Raw genomic sequence first — 18,307 nt, forward strand, 5'->3', positions numbered from 1 at the left:
AATTCGACCCCATTTAAAAAATCGATTAAAACTATAATGATTTCGTGTACATGTACTACACGCACTGGCCACTTTATTAGGTACACCTGTCCAACTGCTCATTAACGCAAATGTCGAATCAGCCAATCACATGGCAGCAACTCAATGGCACTGACATGGCCAAGATGATCTGCTGCAGTTCAAACCGAGCATCAGAATGGGGAAGAATGGCGTGGCATGGTTGTTGGTGCCAGACGGGCTGGTCTGAGTATTTCAGAAACTGCTAATCTACTGGGATTTTCAAAGAATGGGCAGAAAAAGCGAAATTATCCAGTGAGCGACAGTTCTGTGGGCTCAAATGCCTTGTGGATGCCAGAGGTCAGAGGAGAATGGCCAGACTGGTTTTAGCTGATAGAATGGCAACAGTAGCTCAAATAACTCGTTACAACCAAGGCATGTAGAAGAGCATCTCTGAACGCTCTACACATCAAACCTTTAGGCGGATGAGCTACAGCAACAGACCACACCGGGTGCCACTCCTGTCAGCTAAGAACAGGAAAGTGCAATGCAAAGCGTTGAATACAGTGGTGTAAAGCACGCCGCCACTGGACTCTAGAGCAGTGGAGGCACATTTTCTGGAGTATCAAATCGCGCTTCTTCCAGGAGAACGGTACTTGTCTGTCTGCATTGTGCCAAGTGTAAAGTTTGGTGGAGGGGGGAATGTGGTGTGGGGTTGTTTTTCAGGAGCTGTGCTTGGCCCCTTAGTACCAGTGAAAGGAACTCTGAATCCTTCAGCATACCAAGACATTTTGGACAATTCCAATCTCCCAACTTTGTGGGAGCAGTTTGGAGCTGACCCCTTCATCTTCCAACATGCAAGGTCCATAAAGACATGGATGGCAGAGTCTGGTGTGAATGAACTTGACTGGCCTCACAGAGTCCTGACCTCAACCCAATAGAACACTTTGGGATGAATTAGACTGGAGACTGAGAGCCAGACCTTCTAGACAAACATCAGTATATGACCCCTCAAATGCACTTCTGGAAGAATGATCAAAAATCCCCATGAACACACTCCTAAACCTTGTGGATAGCCTCCCCAGAACAGTTGAAGCTGTTCTAGCTGCAAAAGGTGGACCAACGTCAAATTGAACCCTATGATTAGGAATGGGATGTCACTTAAACTTGTATGTGAGTCAAGGAAGGTGAGCAAATACTTTTGGCAATATAGTGTGTGTGTGTATCTCAGATATATACATATATCAGAATCAGGGAGGTCTCCTGCTGAAATGGCATGATTAACAGTGGCCTGAATAGAACACTGTATCTATGGAGTGATATCGGAGTTGTTCTGCCTATAAAAACTTATCAGAATGCTTGTTGATCACTTCCATCATATAAAGGTCTTTTCCCCAGACAACAGGTCTGCAGTGTACTTGGGTAAGATATGTAGAGATATAAAAATAGTAAGGATTATATATGGGTGATCCCCACTGTTTCTCTGGAACTTTATTACTCACACACACGTATGTGTGTGTGTGTGTGTGTGTGTGTGTGTGTGGGAGAGCAAGATTAAAAATTGAAGCACACAAAGTTTTCATAGAAGGAGGACGTTTAGGACTGAAGCCTTTCATCAGCTGTGTAAGCAAACTGCTTCAGAATCATTTTCAGGCACTTTGCTTGCACAGCTGACGAAGGACCCATGTCTGAAACATCCCGTTCCTTCACTACAATTTTTAATATCTATGCATCTTCACTGCAGTTACTACCCGTGGTGACCCCGTGCATGAAAGAACTGGTCAGACACTTTCCTTTATGTCACAATATCTATTGAAGACTTCACAGCAGGTATTACATTTTGCAGACCTACAAGAAACACAATTTATAGTCTCTCACAAAAGTAACATTAGTATAATTAACCAGCAGGTACTCCAAAAGGCATTTTCTAACCAGCAAAAAGAGTACATCTCAAAACACTCATAAAGCACTGTACAAAATATGTCACAGTTCTCATGTCGGAGAACACCAGGCCGTAGTAAGACTGGGACTGGTGTCGGTCATCTGGCGTGTCGCTGGCTGTAAGCAAGCAGCACTTTCAAAGCTGGGAGCTAGGACAAGTGACCCTCGAAAGGTCACACGCCCATGGCTGCCACACCCAGTATCCTTCAGAAAGGTTTGGAGAACGCTGGCTTTTGCCATCTGACACATCGGATGACATACCCTGAACCAGCCCTGGCTCTGGTGTGTGTGTGTTAGCGAATCCCCTGCATGTGTCTGCTCCTCAGCAGGTTACTTCTCTCCGCTTGCCCCAGGGCTGAAAAGCGGACGTCATCTGCGTGCAGCATCTTCAGGAGAACGTGCTCTTGGGATTTGGCCCCAGCTCTCCACTCTGGCCTCACGTTCTCCTTGATGTCGCCCGCAAAGTGCACCTTCCTCTTCCCCGGGGAGGGGCTCTCATGTTCACCTACGAGTCAGACCGAGAGTTAATGTCATCATAAAGCACGAACCAGTGGACAAGCGACTGAACATGAGTCGGCCTTCCTCAGTACGGGGGGACGGGGGTGGAGTTAACGTGCTCCAAAATATCAGGAGAAAGACATCCACCAATTACCTTCAGAGGACACCTGTTCATTTACCATTTACAGCCAATGACAGCTCTATTTAACCCTGTTCCCTTACACAGGGAACTTTTGCTGACTCTGTTTACACACAGACATGCTATTCCCATGAATTCCCATTTGCAATCGGTGTCTTGCATGATGATTTAATGACGGTGTCAAGTCACCAAAGTCAGCTTTTACCAGCAGATTCATGGGCAGTGTTGCTGTGCATGCTATTACTGCAGTTTTGCCCAGGATAGCTTAGCACAATCCTAGTTAAATCTATTTTTTAAAGCAACAGTAGTTTCTTTGCAAGTGTCAGCTGGTGACTTGTTTCGTTTCAATTTATTTTGATCACAAAAAATGTTGAACATTTAAATGGCAAATACTATACACCTCACCTTTAAAACAATGTTACAGACAATATATACACATACACAAATATGTATACGATTAGATATATACAAGCCGTGGTCAGATGTTCTCTGTGAACAGAGGGTCTAGTGGCTTCCGTTTCAGTCCCATACCTATATCATCTGTATAGAGGGGAGACAGCGCCCCCTGCTGTCTCATCAAATTACATGTCTTCAGCAAGCTCTCTGCTCTGTAGAGAACACACATCATGAGAAGATTTCATTGCCAATATCAAATCTACAAAAGTTGATAAAAGTTTATTATTGCAGTCATACTGAACTATACCTGGCCAGTTTCTCCTCAGATAGTCTCTCTCTGGCACACAACTCCTGCTCCTTCTCTACAAGAACCGAAGAATGAATCATTAACAACCCCACCCATTCCATTGTAGGCAATAGCATTGGCTGGGATTCCTGTAGGATCCCGGCCAACTGAAACAGCTCACAGATCCTCCAGAGCATCCACGGTGATGCTGGGAGATCCGTGGCGAGGTAGAACACCCTTACGCTCCAGTCTCTCCTCTCGCTCCTTCAGGGCCCGCTCGCGCTCCCGCAGTGCCTGCTCCTTCATCCGCAGCTCCGCGGCCATCGGCGCCCCCTCCTGGCGGTCCTTCTCAGAGTCAGCAGACCTCCGCCGCTGCCTCCCCTGAATCTCCTTCTGCTCCTGGGCCACGTGATGGGAGATCAAACTGCACTGCAGGATGGATTCCACGGAGGGCCGCAGGTAGTCCTGGCAACGGAGCAGGGGAGGTCGTCAGATCACGACAGCAATGCAAGGGGCCCAAGCACGAGAACACATCACCTTTGGAACATCTGAATGTTTTCCTGACTCATTCTCCTCGAGCTTCAGAAGAACTTCTCTTGCACAGCTGATAAATGACTGTCCAAAACATTTCTGGAAACTTTGTGTATTTCACTACATATACATATTATACATACATAGACACATACAGATTCAACACTGACTCATGGATGTTCTAGACTTTGTTTCTCAGCCTGTGTACGTGTGTTTAAATATATGTATCTATATATAACAGGCAGACAAACAAAGTCTAGAACATCCATGAGTCAGTGTTGAATCTTCTCAGTACACATACATATACCGAATCTCACTTAGTCAAATACAGAATGACAGAGGCCAGGAGCCTGTGACCGTATGGCAGCAAGTGGCTAGGTGGGTTTTCACTTTGTAATGTGGGCATCAGTAGAGGTCTGTAGATCTGTAGAATATGTCTAGGACACTTTAGCAGGGCCTGCAGAACAGGGTTTTCTAGGCACATCTGCAAATACACAGTCATCCTCATATTGTCCAAGCCTAGAGCATTCTCATTCTGTCCAATGTCTGTTTTATTTCCCTTCACTACATAAAGACCAAACACACATGATGGCAAAGCTACCTTTAGGTGTAGCATCCGGGACAGAAGGGTGTTCAGTTCTTCTGAATACCGATATGGGATCCTTCTAAATTTCCCCTCATTGATTTTCTCTGCCAGGTCTTTTTGGTTATATGCAGTGAATGGGGGACTGCAAGACAATGAGTGATCAAGTACAAAGATTGGATATGTACATTCATAATGAAATATTATACAGATCCTGGTCACGAGGTCTAATACTCACGATAAAGCACAAAGCTCATAGAGCAAGCATCCTAATGACCAGATGTCTGACTTCTCATTGTACGACATGCGATTCATTTGTTCCTGGTGGCAAAAAAAACATGCATTCACCATGATAAATGTAAGTGGTGTAAATGACTGAAAACCTCAAGAACAGGTAAGGCACGCTCACCGGTGACATGTAATACGGAGTCCCCACAAACGTTTTAGCAAAGCTCGTGTCGTGCTTGAGTATCCGTGCTAGGCCAAAGTCCCCGAGCTTCACGTTCTGCTTGGCGTCCAGGAAGATGTTTGCAGGCTTTAGGTCACGATGCAGCACTGTAGTCCCTCCGTAACTCCTGCAGTGACACTCCTTCAGCGCTAGAGACAACTGCGCCATAACGCGCAAAATGAAGTCCTCCTCCAGGTATCTCCTGTGGAGTGTAACAGATCAATCAAATCCGTCTCAGAACAGCATTACCAGGTCACAGCATATTGCTGGCCATTATGTAGCTTTACACGTCTGTGTGTTTGAATGTACATGGCTCTTATGAATCTCAAATTCCAAAGCAAATGTTGCATTTTGATTCAACAGTGCTTGGCAAATAGGAATGACTAGGCCAAATGGATTCAGGTGGATAGTTACCTCTCTTTGATGCACTTGGAGATGAGGCTGGCCAGATCTCCACCTTGGCAGTACTCCATTACTATGTAGAGGGTGGTGTGAGCCCGATCAATGATGCGGTCGTAGTATCTCACGATGTTGGGGTGCTTCAGCTCACGGAGGAGATTCACCTCCGACACGAGCATCTGTTTCTCCGTTTCTGCCATGGTGCCATAGTCCAGCTCCTTCCACACAAGAGTCTAGCAGACGCAACAGTGGGTATTAGTTCACTCACATGACAGTGGAATTACTTAAATACTTCATCACCAGCTACTGACACCAGCTACGTGGTTATTTTACCTTCCCGTCGGATTTCCTCCTGACTTTCTGACATCTGCCGTACGATCCGGAGCCGATGGTGTACAACACCTCATAGTCGTCCCTACGAGACGCCATTTCACCCGGAAGAAAACCACAACACACGCTCCTGCAGTATTTACGTCTTAGTGTGACTTTAAAACAAATCGCTAGAGACTCAACTAGTCAACTATCTGGTTCATTTGAAGGTACCTTTAATACATGCTTTAAAAAAATAAGAATAAAATGTCCAATCGCCAAGTGAGTTGGTTAATTTACGCCACTGGGATCACACGTTATCAGGACTCGACTACGAGAGCGTTTGAAACGGCCCCTAAAACTGCGACGACTTGATTGGCTCAGCACGCAAACCTTGCGGTGATTTCATTGGTTTAAAGCAGGGAAACAAAACAGCACGTTGCCTAGCGCCAGCACCAACAAGTTTTAACCGCTAGAGAACGCGGGGCGAAGGGGCGTGGCGTCCATTTAAAGGGGCCGCTCCACTGTAGCTGAAGAACACGAAAATGGTTCATCATTTCCAGGTCTGGAGGATTACGATGGAAAATCTCAATGTAAAGCCTGCTAAACACATGAAATCTGTACAAACATGCAACATATTGTTTTAAATATGAGACAGTCATAAGTGACCAATAAAAAAGACATATTTTATTCAGACATTATGCTTGGATAACTTCACACTGCACAAAGTACACAGGGACTGTGGACATTTCACTTACCCTTGTGTATGACTCCATTTTATGCATAGTCTCTGTAACTAACTGTAACTAACCCCAAGTAATGTCCAGAACAGGATTTTGATATATACATTAGCCTGTGTTTCCACTGCTTGATATTGCTCAGTTTAAATCACAGGTACAGTGCAGTACAATGAACTTTAAGTTTCATCATAAGCAAAGACTTATTAAAGAGCAGAATGATAAAAATGTATTTTTTAAATATAATATAAAAATTTATAAATATATAATATAAAAATTTAAAAATATAAAAATTTAATTCCTGTACAGTAATAACGGTATTTTAGTTTCAATAACTAGAAAAAGAAATGGACTAGAAGAAATAAACAAGATAACTGAAGATAACTTGGGTGTTTATTGGAAATAATGCCTTGGGATTTAGAATGGCCTTATCTTTTAGAAAAACTCCAGCCTTTATTGAGAAATGTTTCAAAAACATTTCATGGCCAAGAGTACGTGGACCCCTAACCCTCACTACAACATAGAGCATGTTGGACATCTTATACCAAAACCTCAGGCATCGACAGAGTTCCTGCCTGCATGCTTTCTTTGTAGCTATAACAGCTTCAACTATTTCTATCGTGTAGCATTCATATAAGCCTTTGTTAAGTGGTCTAGCCAAATCCCTGAAAATAGGCCTTTTACCAACCTCCTCCTCCACCAAACGTCTTCTGTTAAGTAGCGTTCTACAGCAAAACCAGCAGACAATAAGATTCATCACTGCACAGAACACATTTGCACTGCTGAGTCCAGTAGCAGTTGACCACTTAAGTCAATGCTTGGCATTGTGCATAGTCATTTTAGACAAGTGAGTCTTGTGTTCAATTGCCCAGCCATGGAAACCCATTTCAGCAAGCTATTGAAGCACAACTCTTGTGATTATGTTCCTTCCAGAGGCAAAAGTTTTCTAGTGAGTGATTGAACAAATAACAGGCACTTTTACAGCCTCGGTTTACCACTTGGTGGGTCAGGTGGCTCCTAGATGCTTCCATCTCACACCAACACTTATAATGGACTCAAGAGATTCTGTTGGGAAGACGTTCCACTCACTTGTGGCAAAAGAGGCATCTTGTACCAGTGTCATGTTTAAAATCACTGAGCTCTTCTGAACCCTGTCTACTCATGTTTGTGAAGATTACATGCATCATTCTATAAACCTCTCAGCAAAGGCTATGGCTAGAACACTGAAATAGAATTAGTTGGATCCCCAACTTTTGTCCATATACTGTAAAATCTGGACTATTCTTGAAGAAGCTCAGCCTGACTATTATAGTGATATGGTGACCAGCTCCTTCATACCTTATGGCAATGGACAAGAGTCGATCCTCACCTCGAGCCCTTTGCGCTTCAAGTACGGCTCGGCTTGACCCGCCATGCCTCAAGATTCATGGAAGACACGCGACAAGATGCTTCTCTGTCCTGGCTCCCAGAGGGTGGAACGAACTTCCACTGGCTATCCGAACAGCAAACTCTCTCACGGTTTTCAAACGCAGACTGAAGACCCATCTCTTTGTGAAGCACTTATAAGCACTAATCTACTAAAGCATTGGTATATATCGTAATTGCACTTTATCTCTGGGAACACTTGCTAATTATTGCACTCATACTCCATGTAGTCTTGAAGGTATTTCAGTCTTGCTAGGTATGGCTCTGTGTCTAATCTTTTATTTTGTTGTCTTCTTTCTAGGTATCAGCACTGGCAACTGTTTATAGCAGTGCTTGAGCTCGAGTAGTTTGGACTTAAACCTGTTTATACTAGATAGAGATGCATATTCTGACTAAACACTTAGCACTTTTGTAAGTCGCTCTGGATAAGTGCGTTTGCTAAATGCCGTAAATGTAATTAAATATGGTGGGGAAAGGCAGTGTGGATTAACTTCTTGTTCTTCAGGAGGGGGCGATGAACCTCTCCACCACATTCCATAAAATCTCAATTGTGCTCATGATGATCAAATGTGCAGGCAACAACATTCATCCCAACTCTCCAGAATGTTCCTCAAACCAATTGTGGACAAATGGGGCCCGATGAATGATCCTGCCGGAATATTTCTTCATCGTGAAGATACATGAAGTCCACGAAAGGCTGCAAATGGTCACTATGCAGTGAAACGTAGTGGGCAGCACTCAACGCCGTGTTTAGGCAGACTAGTTGACCCAATCCAGAAAACAGACCCCACACCAATACGGAACCACTACCAGCCTGCACGACGCCTTGATGACAACTGGGGTCCACAGCCTCATGGAGTCCGTGTCACACTCAAGCCCTGCCATCACTCTGCCACATGACGAGGTTTCTGGTGGATCTTCTGCTCCCGTATCCCAGGGAAGCCAAGGAACACTAAAGGTTTTACATGTGGGGCCTCCAGCATCGAACGGGGATGTGATCTCTGCCAGAATTGCTTGTGTTTGCACGGACAATTCTAGCCAGATGCTGCCAGTCACAATCATTAAGCACCAGTGGGTGGCCATTGTGTGTGGTAATGCCTTCTAGGACATATTCCAAGTGCGCTGGACAGTGTTCAACCTCACGCACAAGATAACGCATCGCAACTTGTACAGGTATGGCGTCCCCAGAGTCAATGGCACTTTATAATCAATTTACATACTGCTATCCAATGACTTTTGGCACATCAGGGTATAATCTGTCTAGCATGCATCAGCTTCATATGGACGAAAAAACTTTTTTTATTAAAAGCAACATTTTAACTTGCATTTAAATTACTTACTTCAATATTAGTGTGCGCTTTATAGAGAACTTTGGAAGAATCATACATTGATATTTTTATAACAAACCCAATTAAAATGTCAGTACATTAGTCACATACTCTGGTGAAAATTATTCATTAATATTGCAGCATCAGGATACCTTCAGTCAGTCAGACTCAGACACTGAGGGGGGTAACTGATAAATATCAGTTTTTATTCCAGCACAATTAAATTCTGTGTTGTAAAATGGCTGGGCAGCTAAGAAAAGGGAGTACAAAATGAAAAGACCGTTCTAATGCAATTTGTTAAAATTCCTAACCCCCCCTTCCCAAAAACCCCTCTAAAACACCCCCCTCCCCCATCTCTCCCACTGGAAAGACAGTGATGACAAATTGAGGGTTTCTCCCTGTATCTCACATTGGAAGGTGGTCCTAGCATGTTTACAGTGAGAACACCAGTTTGAACAGCCTGCCTTGAATGCATTCCGCATCTGTGACATTACCACAGCTTTCCTGCATCATACACATTTCAATCTTCAGCAAGCCAGGGAAAAAAAAAACCAAAAAAAAAAAAAACCAAAAAAATAAACAAAAACAAAAACATCAAGTGGCATGTTTAGGAAATGACAATTACGGCACAAAAGTTCTGATCTACTAACTTGTCTACTCATTTGTACAGCTGAATTCCATCCTCTCGGTGCAATGCCTTGGAGTACATTATTGCTGGACCATGTCTAAACATCCTTTCAACGCGAGGAGCTGTTCCACAAAGCCAAACAAGCTCCCTGGTCGTTACGAGTACAGCGCATAAAGGAGTCCTGCTTCATAAGTCAGTCCAAAGGGAAGGCTCACACATGGATCTGAACGAGACACTAGTTCTCTGCTGCTCTACCCATTATGAGCCAAGAGGTTAAATCTACTGTAATTAGGCAGTCCTGTCCTAATAGTTCTGCATTAACAATAATAAGAACGTTTATTTTTTATTTGAAATGACATGACCTAGCAGACGGTAACATGACGGACATAGAGCCTATTGCCGAGGATCGAGTAAAGCAAGCGTGTAGACCATACTGCTTTGAATCTTAAACCCCCTCTTCAGTCAAAGGATGGACCCGGCCGATTCAGGATCTTGGTACTACACCCAGGTACAAAGAGAAATTCTATAAACACCAGCTTTAAGGAGTACTCATTTTTCTTCTTTCATTAAAATTCATGACATTTCAAAACAAAAACAAAAAAATCAAAAAAATAAAAAAGCTCAATTACAGAGCGAGATGTTTCCATCACAACATGGATTCTACCTCATGTTTTTGTTATATACAAGGCTAAATTCAATTTTTGTAGGTTTATGTAACTGAAAATTAAACAAATTAAAAATTTCCATCAATAAACAGTGACTTGCTAACACTGATATAACATGTAGCCACCAGACACCAATTATATGCACCTTTTAAAAAGAAAAAGAAAAAAGTAAAAGATAATAGGGAAGAGGGGTCAAATAAAAAAAAATAACTCAACTGTCACAGACTCACTTACGCTGGCAGGTTACGCTGTTAGAAATCGACAGTAATGACAACTGTAAGCCTAATTTTTTTTCTTTTCCTTCATTTTTTTTTTTTTTTTTTAAAGAATGCTGCATTTCAGCGTGAATCTGTAAGGAGTCTTTCCTGCTGGGATCTGCCCCCGTCAGTCTCACACGCTAAGCATATGGCTTAATTATATCTGTAAAACATCAAAATATACTTAGACTAGGGTGAAAGGACTGTATTTATTTTTAAACACCTGGAGCTTCTGTTTAAGTAGTCCAATGTACAGACATGTCTCCACAAGTCGTGTGTGTGTGTGTGTGTGTGTGTGTGTGTGTGTGTGTGTGTACGTGCGCACGAAAGTATAGTGTAAGGGAGTAAATGGAGTCCCTGCTAAATTAGCAAGACCGTTGGTTAATCAGTGATCAGCTGATGATGTCTGATGTGCATGGCCCTCCTGCACACATGGGTGGCGAGTGTAAACTTGTTGAAACCATTCATACAGCTCACACTATATTGTCTACACAGGCATACACCATCAGTGCACAGACAGCACAAGACAAAATGACAGACAAAAAATTAAATGCACCCCCACCAAAAAAAATAGATATATATTTTTTTTAAAGCAGAAGAGAGCCACAGACACAGAGCGGTTTCCAGGGTTACAGGACAGATGGCCACAATCCGTAGTTGGATGAAGTGCGGAGGATGGTGTGTGGTGGAGTAGCTGAGGGGTGGAGACCCTCTCTTCCGTGTCCAGGTGGAGAAGTGAACACACTCATCGCTGAAGGGCTCCTCTCACAATTTAGATTCAAGGAAGAGCAAATCATGTTAACGATGACAGTAAACTTAAAAGGGGTTAAAAAAAAAGTCAACTATCTCTGGCTTTTTCCTGAGCCTAAGTTTGATTGTAGTTAAAAAAAAAAAAGAAAGAAAGAAAGAAAGAAAGAAAGAAAAAAGGGCATGTGTACATATATATAATATATGTGCATCTGTGTAAACATGATGGAATATTCTCCCACGTTTTGAAGTGACAAATGGAAATATGTAAATGTCTGTATTGCAGGACTGTGTGTGTGTGTGTGTGTGTGTGTACGCATGTGCGTGCCTGGTCGGTCTCCAGGTGGGTTGGATTTTGGGACTTAGAATCAAATGGAACAATTCAGATGTCATTTTGCACTGCCTCCCCACTTCCACAGATGTCCGTAGCTCCACCCTGTGGGTGAAGATGGCACCTGGGGCTGTCCAACCGATCTGAGGTCAGCAGCTATGGCCCCTGCGATCTTCTCTGCTCCGTCTCTCGATCTCCTCACCACAGCAGTGAGACAAACCAGCAGTAGACGTGCTGTAGGACACAGTACCACAAGTAGCCCGAGGCAAAGGCAAACGTCTGGATGCCGCACAGCCACGGAAGGTCAAGGGTCATCTCCCGGGACGTCGACTCCTTCTGTCCCGTTAGCGGAGGGAAAGTTCCTGCAAAAAAAAAAAAAGCAGCGAGACGACGGGTCCGTGAGCCTGCGGAAAAGCCCGCGAAGGCCGTCGATGAGATGCTGCCGGCAACGCTCACCGTTCTTGTAGAAGTGGGCGAGAAGCTGCTCCTTCTCCTCGAATCTCTTGTAGAGCCATCCTGTGAGAGCCTCCGTCTCCACCGGCACGTCTTTGATGGGGTACGTCCTGAGGAAGACACGCAGACACTCAGCACAGCGTGGCGACAGGTGCTGGGTTAACCCATCACGGCGTTCAGAGCCGAGGGTCATCCATCAAGTAGATGTTCAAGCTGGCAGTACCACCGCCCAGTTGGTCCGTCAACCCAAATTTAAGAAGGTGCCAGAAGTTCAGAAACAGGTTTATGATTTGCTGTTGTATTTAAAATTAACAAAAGATACCTCAGGACCAAAAGCAGTTACATGCTGGTTTGAAAGAGGAAATACTTATTTGAAAACTCCACGTTAATAGAACATTGCCGGGGTAAAACTGACGCAGAGATCCTGCTGATGTTTGTTTCGCACCGCAGCAGAATAGCGGTGCTTCTTCTCAAAGGTACAGCAACGGTTCTGAACACTGGGTTTCGTGAGTTACTCCTGCTGAGGTCTCAGCATGGAACAGAGCACAGAAGATCCTTCACAAAACCGCCACACCCAACCTAGAAACGCCGACTTCCCCTCACACGTTTCGTTTGTAGTCGTTGTTGCCCAATTCATTCCGGCTGACCCGAGGGCTCAGGTTGGCCACGCCAGCCGTTCAGGCCTGAACAAACACAGTACAGGAAGTGCTGAGCAGGAAGTGTGTGTGTGTGTGTTTATATGCGTGTGTTTGTGTGCGTGCGACTGCTAACGAGGCGGCAAAGCCCAGACTGCCTCGAGCATCAATAATTCACCAGCAGGCTGAAAAGCAATAGGTGACATGGAAGCCGTGAGTCCTACAAGGACAACTTACAACCTGAATGAGCCACACGGAGCAACACTAGACCCCCCCACACCCCCGACACCCAAGAGAGGGCAACACTAGACGCCCCCACCCCTGACACCCGAGAGAGGGCAACACTAGACGCCCCCACCCCGACACCCGAGGGGTGGTGATTTTTACATAAACACTAGGAACTAATAATACATTAATATATAAATACATACGAAAAGCAAACAAAACATGATTGTGTCACCTGGGTAGTTATACACTGAACACACTGCTTCTAATACAACAGCCAAGGGCGTCTCTGAGGAAGATGGCGGAGGATATCCAGAGACCAGAGAGCATTAGTCCCAACACCGACGAGGCCCGGCAGAGAACGGATACAAAATGCAAAAAAAATCAATCAATCAATCTAAGACTCCACTTAGCACCAGTGCTCTAACGAACACTTCCTGTGCGCTGCCGAATATCAGACGCTCCCGTCCAGGGTTTGGTAAGCATCGTGACGAATCTCAGCTGTTTCACAGCCTGAGGAAAAAAAAAATCTCTTCCGCGGCGTGTGCCGTGACTGTGCACCGACACGGAGGCACTACGATTCCAAATCGCTACACTACAAAATTGCTTAAAATAAGCCCAGAGCGCCGGAGTGAGGTTGACTTTCCTCGTGAAGCTATTTAAATGCAGACAGACGCCTGCTGAAAAGTCTCCACAAAACCCGTTTCTGCTTCCTGGTTCCCTGATGTAAAACCCGGTGCTGAAGTTTCGGTACCGTCACTTGCAGTGCAACTCATGATTTCTTAAAGTAACCCTACTCGAATGTAATCTAGAAGACAGATCATACGCAGAATTAAATTTAGAAGCACATTAACATATTCCACACCGCTATTAAGTAAGATCGCCCAGAGAGGCCTCAGATGACGGACCCGGCCTGCTCTGTACGGTCTGAATGCCGAGTCTAGGCCCAAGGCCTATTTCAAACAAACTGAACAGTGGTAGTTGTGCATGTTCAGCCTGGTGGCCGCCAGCAGGGGTCCCCAGCGAGTAAGCCTCGGACAGGCACCGAATCACCTTCAAGCACACTAGAGGTTACAGTCTCCTCTGAGGAATAAAGCCAGCCCTCACATCCGCACTAACACAATAACGGCATAAGCCCCACTTAGCGGGACACTGGACCCAGGACCCAGCACGGTCCATTTACCGCAGATAACATCAGAGAGGCAGGCAGCAATCGGCAGTGTGAGGGGTGGGGGGGGGTGGGGGGGGGGGGGTGGGGTCTGTAATGGAAGAGCTGTAGGTCTCACAAAATTGCATCCTGATTAACTATTAACCACATCCATGGAAGTATAAATGGTCGTTATAAGCTCCTGTCCATCAGCGCAGGGTTGTGCGACACTCAGATGCCGGAGGAGACTCCAACGCTCCGGTAGCGGGAGGCTAACGCGAGCACCCGGGCCTCCGTAATGTGCTCCTGGCGTGTGGGGAAACCGAGAGGGGGGGGGGGGGGCATACGCAGCAGAGTCACTCATGGGGAGCGGACGAACACGAGGGCACGCAGACCTACACGACTCTTCCGCCTGGGGGCCGCGGGGGTCCTGTTTAAAATGGGCAACATCACCACATCTCACAGCCGCCCCCTCCCAACACCTACTCTCCACCCCCCGAAATCTCTCAAGATACATTTTCATGAGAAACGCAATTACTTACTTTTAATGCAGGACAAGAGACAAACCAATGTCAAGGTAGGATTTAAGCCACATACATTTTAAAGAGAAATCCATGTCCAGTTGAGTAGCAAATGCCTTATCTTACAAAGTTTAAAAAGACACTATGTATGTCTAGCTCACCCACCACAAAGTCAAAACTCTGAACAAAATCTTTGTACAATATTTTTTAATACCCCATCATTATGAAGTTCACATCATTAGATAGCAGAGGTGGGGACTCGAGTCACATGACTTGGACTCGAGTCAGACTCGAGTCATTAATATTAAGACTTTTGACTTGACTTGAAAAAATATTCAGAGACTTAGACTTGACTTGGACTTTTACACCAATAACTTGGGACTTGAATTGGACTTGAACCTGTTTACTTGCAAAGACTTGATTTTTTTTTTACCCCAAATCTAAATTTTAAAACGCATATTAATATTTATAAAGTGCGCCCCATTAATTTCATTTCCGTCCTTCTGACGCAGACCAGTCCTCTGCTTTTCCACACTCTGTACGTGTGTGTGCATGAGCTGCAGCACAACCAATCAAATGGGGGGTTGGCGAACGTAAATTTTTACCGGGCTTGGTGTAAAATGGACACAAATTAAGTATTATATCGCGATCGATCGATCGCCAGTGGTTGGTGCCAGAGCGAACTAGTAACTCATTGAATCATAGATGTGGATCAGAGGTAAATAAACTAGATTTTTTTCCGGCGTGAGAAATCGGATGTGTGGCGTGAGAGCGTGTGAAGACGGTCAAATGCGTGTGTCTCACGCTCAATGCGTGAGAGTTGGCAACCCTGGGTTCTGTATCTGAATTCGGGGAAGAAAGCCTCTCTCTGTCACCATCATAATATCCAGTTCTATCTCAGCATGGATTGTGTATTTGAAGACATCTACGTCGAGAAAAAAATATATTGACAAAAGTGGAGCGAGTTTTCAGCTATGGGGACATCATTCATCGTGCACAAATGACATACAGACTTTTGGCCAGCAAATGCAATGCAGAATAGTTTACTGAAATGTCTAAAGTTGCAGATTCCTGTTAATTGTTCAGTTCTTATATTTGTTTGTCTTGTGTCACTCACACATGTTCTCCAAGAAACCAGATAAGAGAAGAGAGGGAAAATGCTGTTATGGTTCTTTGTATTGTACTGTGAAAATATCAGCACTTTTTATTTGAACATGGAGTTCTACTTATGACTTTTTCACAGAATATTTATTTCTGGAAAATTGTAGTTTAAAGTATGAATATTTTTGCAGCTAAAGCCCTATCCGGACGGGATTAGTTTCTCAGGGGGTCCTGGGGTAATTTTCTCTTTTACGGGGGGTCCTCTGTGATTTTAATCCCGTCCGGAACGAGCATGTCCGTGTTTTTCTCAGACGTCCTCAGAGAAAATTACAGGCGGAATTACCTACTGTTTTTCGCTGTACTCCGTGGTCGTCTGGTAATTTTAGTCCCGTCCGGATCCACATGTCTGAGTTTATACATGCAGACATCACCTCGCGTTTAATAAAACAGCTATATGTCCACTGCCACGCACCGTAGTTACACGTTGGGCGCGCGTTTTCACGGAGATCCACGTAAAGACAGCGGCGAGCGAAAATGGATTTACTGGATTTTTTAATGGATTTATTTTATTTTATTTAACGGATTTATTTAGCTATTTACATTCATTAGCGATTTTTTATAATGTGTTTTCTGTATTGGTTTAACAAAGTAGCTTAACTTAAACGGAGATCTTAAATGCTGAACTGAACAGTAGTAAAGTTAAAAGTTAAAAAGGAATCATCAGAGTTGGCAGTGTGACATTATTAAACATGCTATCACGTGACAAGGCGATGTCATGTGACCGAGAAAGCCAAAAACTCACGGGTCCTCCTGGTTTTTCAATTGCTGTCCGGATGCAAGAGTTTTATCACTGAGTACAAGGGTGAAATATTTTTCACAGACGTCCCCCTGAAAAACTAATCCCGTCCGGATAGGGCTTAAGTTTAACAAATTGAACTGTGCAATAAAGAGGTGTAATTTTAATTTTTTTTATACTTCGTGTTTGCACATGTTTTATCAAGATTTGAGGAGAATACAGATTTAAAAAAGAACGCATGTCTATTATTTACATTTAAAATATACCTGCAACATTGGTAAAAAAAAAAAAAAAAAAGACTCGAAAGGACTTGAAATTCCAAGTTTCAGACTTGGGACTTGACTTGACTATTGCCTGTCTTGACTCGAGACTTGACTTGACTTGAGTGTCTTTGCTTGAGACTTGACTCGGGACTTGAGGTATAAAGACTTGGACTTACTTGAGACTTGCAAAACACTGACTTGGTCCCACCTCTGTTAGATAGCATAAGTGTAGTGACTTACAAGTACCGTTCCAGCCCAAGTACCACAGAGAAGTCAGCGGGTTGACTTCAGCTAGCATCTTTTCTTTCTTTCATTCGTTTTACGCAAGAAGCACTCCTTCTGTGTTGTATGGACCCGTGACTGTGTGTGTGTGTGTGTGTGTGTGTGTGTTAAACCTCGCCTCAGCCTGAGGGCGTGTGCCGTCTTCTCTGGACATGTCTCCTCATGCTATGCTCTCAGAATGCCTCGAAGAGACATTTTTCCCCCTCTCGTCCAGAACCCTGAAGGTGCTGCATGTTGTTGGTTTATCCAATAGCAGAAGCTCCCTGTTACCACACGGCTTCCCACACGAAGCATCGTATGAATTCAGCGCTTTGTCCAACCCTTTTAAAGGTGTTTAACACCAACGCAGATCCGACGTTTAAGAAACTACGACGCGACTGGATTGAGACTCACAGAAGCGGAGCGGCGGCACTACGCGGTGGGTTCGGGTCTCGGTTGAGCAACGTGCCCTCCGTGGTCAGGGGCCACGTCCCGACATTCGGCTCACAGTTCTACTCACAGATGCGGTGTGAAGGCGTTCGGACACGGCTGTGCTCATCTCGCTAAATGTGGCGCGATATTGCAATATTTGCAGGCCAAAGCAGACGCTTGACAGCGCTGGAGAGTCAAGACGGGTTTTTTAAATTTATTTTATTTTTTATTTTTACGGCACTCATCAAAAAGCGGCTCTTCTTGTAAATGGAGCAGGCTTCTCCAAGCAGGTGGGAGGAAATTAACTACGAACACAAGTGCTGATTAGCTGAATCCAATTATACACATGCAGCATATGCAAGCTGGACAGGCTGCTGGCCCCTTCTGGGAGGGACGGGGGACGGGGGGGGGAAGAGACGATGTCTTCAGGGGACCAAGAGGTCCTTATTCTCGCAGGCTTTTGGTACAGGGACTACTACGGAAACAAGAAGCTGGCAGAGATAAGCTGCCTAATAAATCTAAAATATTGATGCTAATGTCTGACGTCCAACAAGCAGCAGTGGATCAACTGGTTCTGCTAAACAAACGGAAAGACCCCTGGCTCGCCGAACACCCCGCATACTAGTGTCGGAGGCCCGCGTACTGGTGTTGGAGCCCAGGACACCGATTCACGTCAACAAGCAAGATCTGCATTTCTGGGGAGGGGGCTCTTAACGAGACAGGAGTGATTTGGGCAGGTTTCATCAATGATAGGAAGTATGAATCTGCACTGAACTGAACCCAAACTGTAACCAACAGCTCCATGACTGACACATCTGGACTGACTGT

At 44.6% G+C, this 18,307-nt stretch overlaps 2 protein-coding genes across 3 annotated transcripts in view; both read right to left on the minus strand.

Moving 5' to 3' along the window:
• Positions 1-1,793: 1,793 nt before the first annotated feature.
• nek2 (NIMA-related kinase 2) lies at positions 1,794-5,978 on the minus strand. The gene is made up of 9 exons (XM_077017658.1): positions 5,552-5,978; positions 5,234-5,451; positions 4,781-5,021; positions 4,610-4,692; positions 4,390-4,516; positions 3,500-3,722; positions 3,279-3,333; positions 3,107-3,183; positions 1,794-2,443 (listed from the first exon to the last, which is right to left on the minus strand). The coding sequence occupies exons 1-9, from the start codon at positions 5,645-5,647 to the stop codon at positions 2,232-2,234; spliced, it is 1,332 nt and encodes a 443-aa protein (XP_076873773.1). The 5' UTR covers positions 5,648-5,978; the 3' UTR covers positions 1,794-2,231.
• A 3,374-nt stretch (positions 5,979-9,352) lies between these two features.
• Positions 9,353-18,307, minus strand: part of lpgat1 (lysophosphatidylglycerol acyltransferase 1) — a 29,281-nt gene continuing 20,326 nt past the window's right edge. For both annotated transcript variants that reach the window (XM_077017661.1, XM_077017662.1), the window contains exons 7-8: positions 12,102-12,208; positions 9,353-12,007 (exon numbers count right to left, since the gene is read on the minus strand). In XM_077017661.1, coding sequence (XP_076873776.1) covers positions 11,844-12,007; positions 12,102-12,208 — 271 coding nt within the window. In that variant the 3' untranslated portion in view covers positions 9,353-11,843. The remainder of the gene's footprint in view (positions 12,008-12,101; positions 12,209-18,307) is intronic.

Source organism: Brachyhypopomus gauderio, chromosome 9 (assembly GCF_052324685.1).
Source record: "Brachyhypopomus gauderio isolate BG-103 chromosome 9, BGAUD_0.2, whole genome shotgun sequence".
Classification (NCBI taxonomy): Eukaryota; Metazoa; Chordata; class Actinopteri; order Gymnotiformes; family Hypopomidae; genus Brachyhypopomus; species Brachyhypopomus gauderio.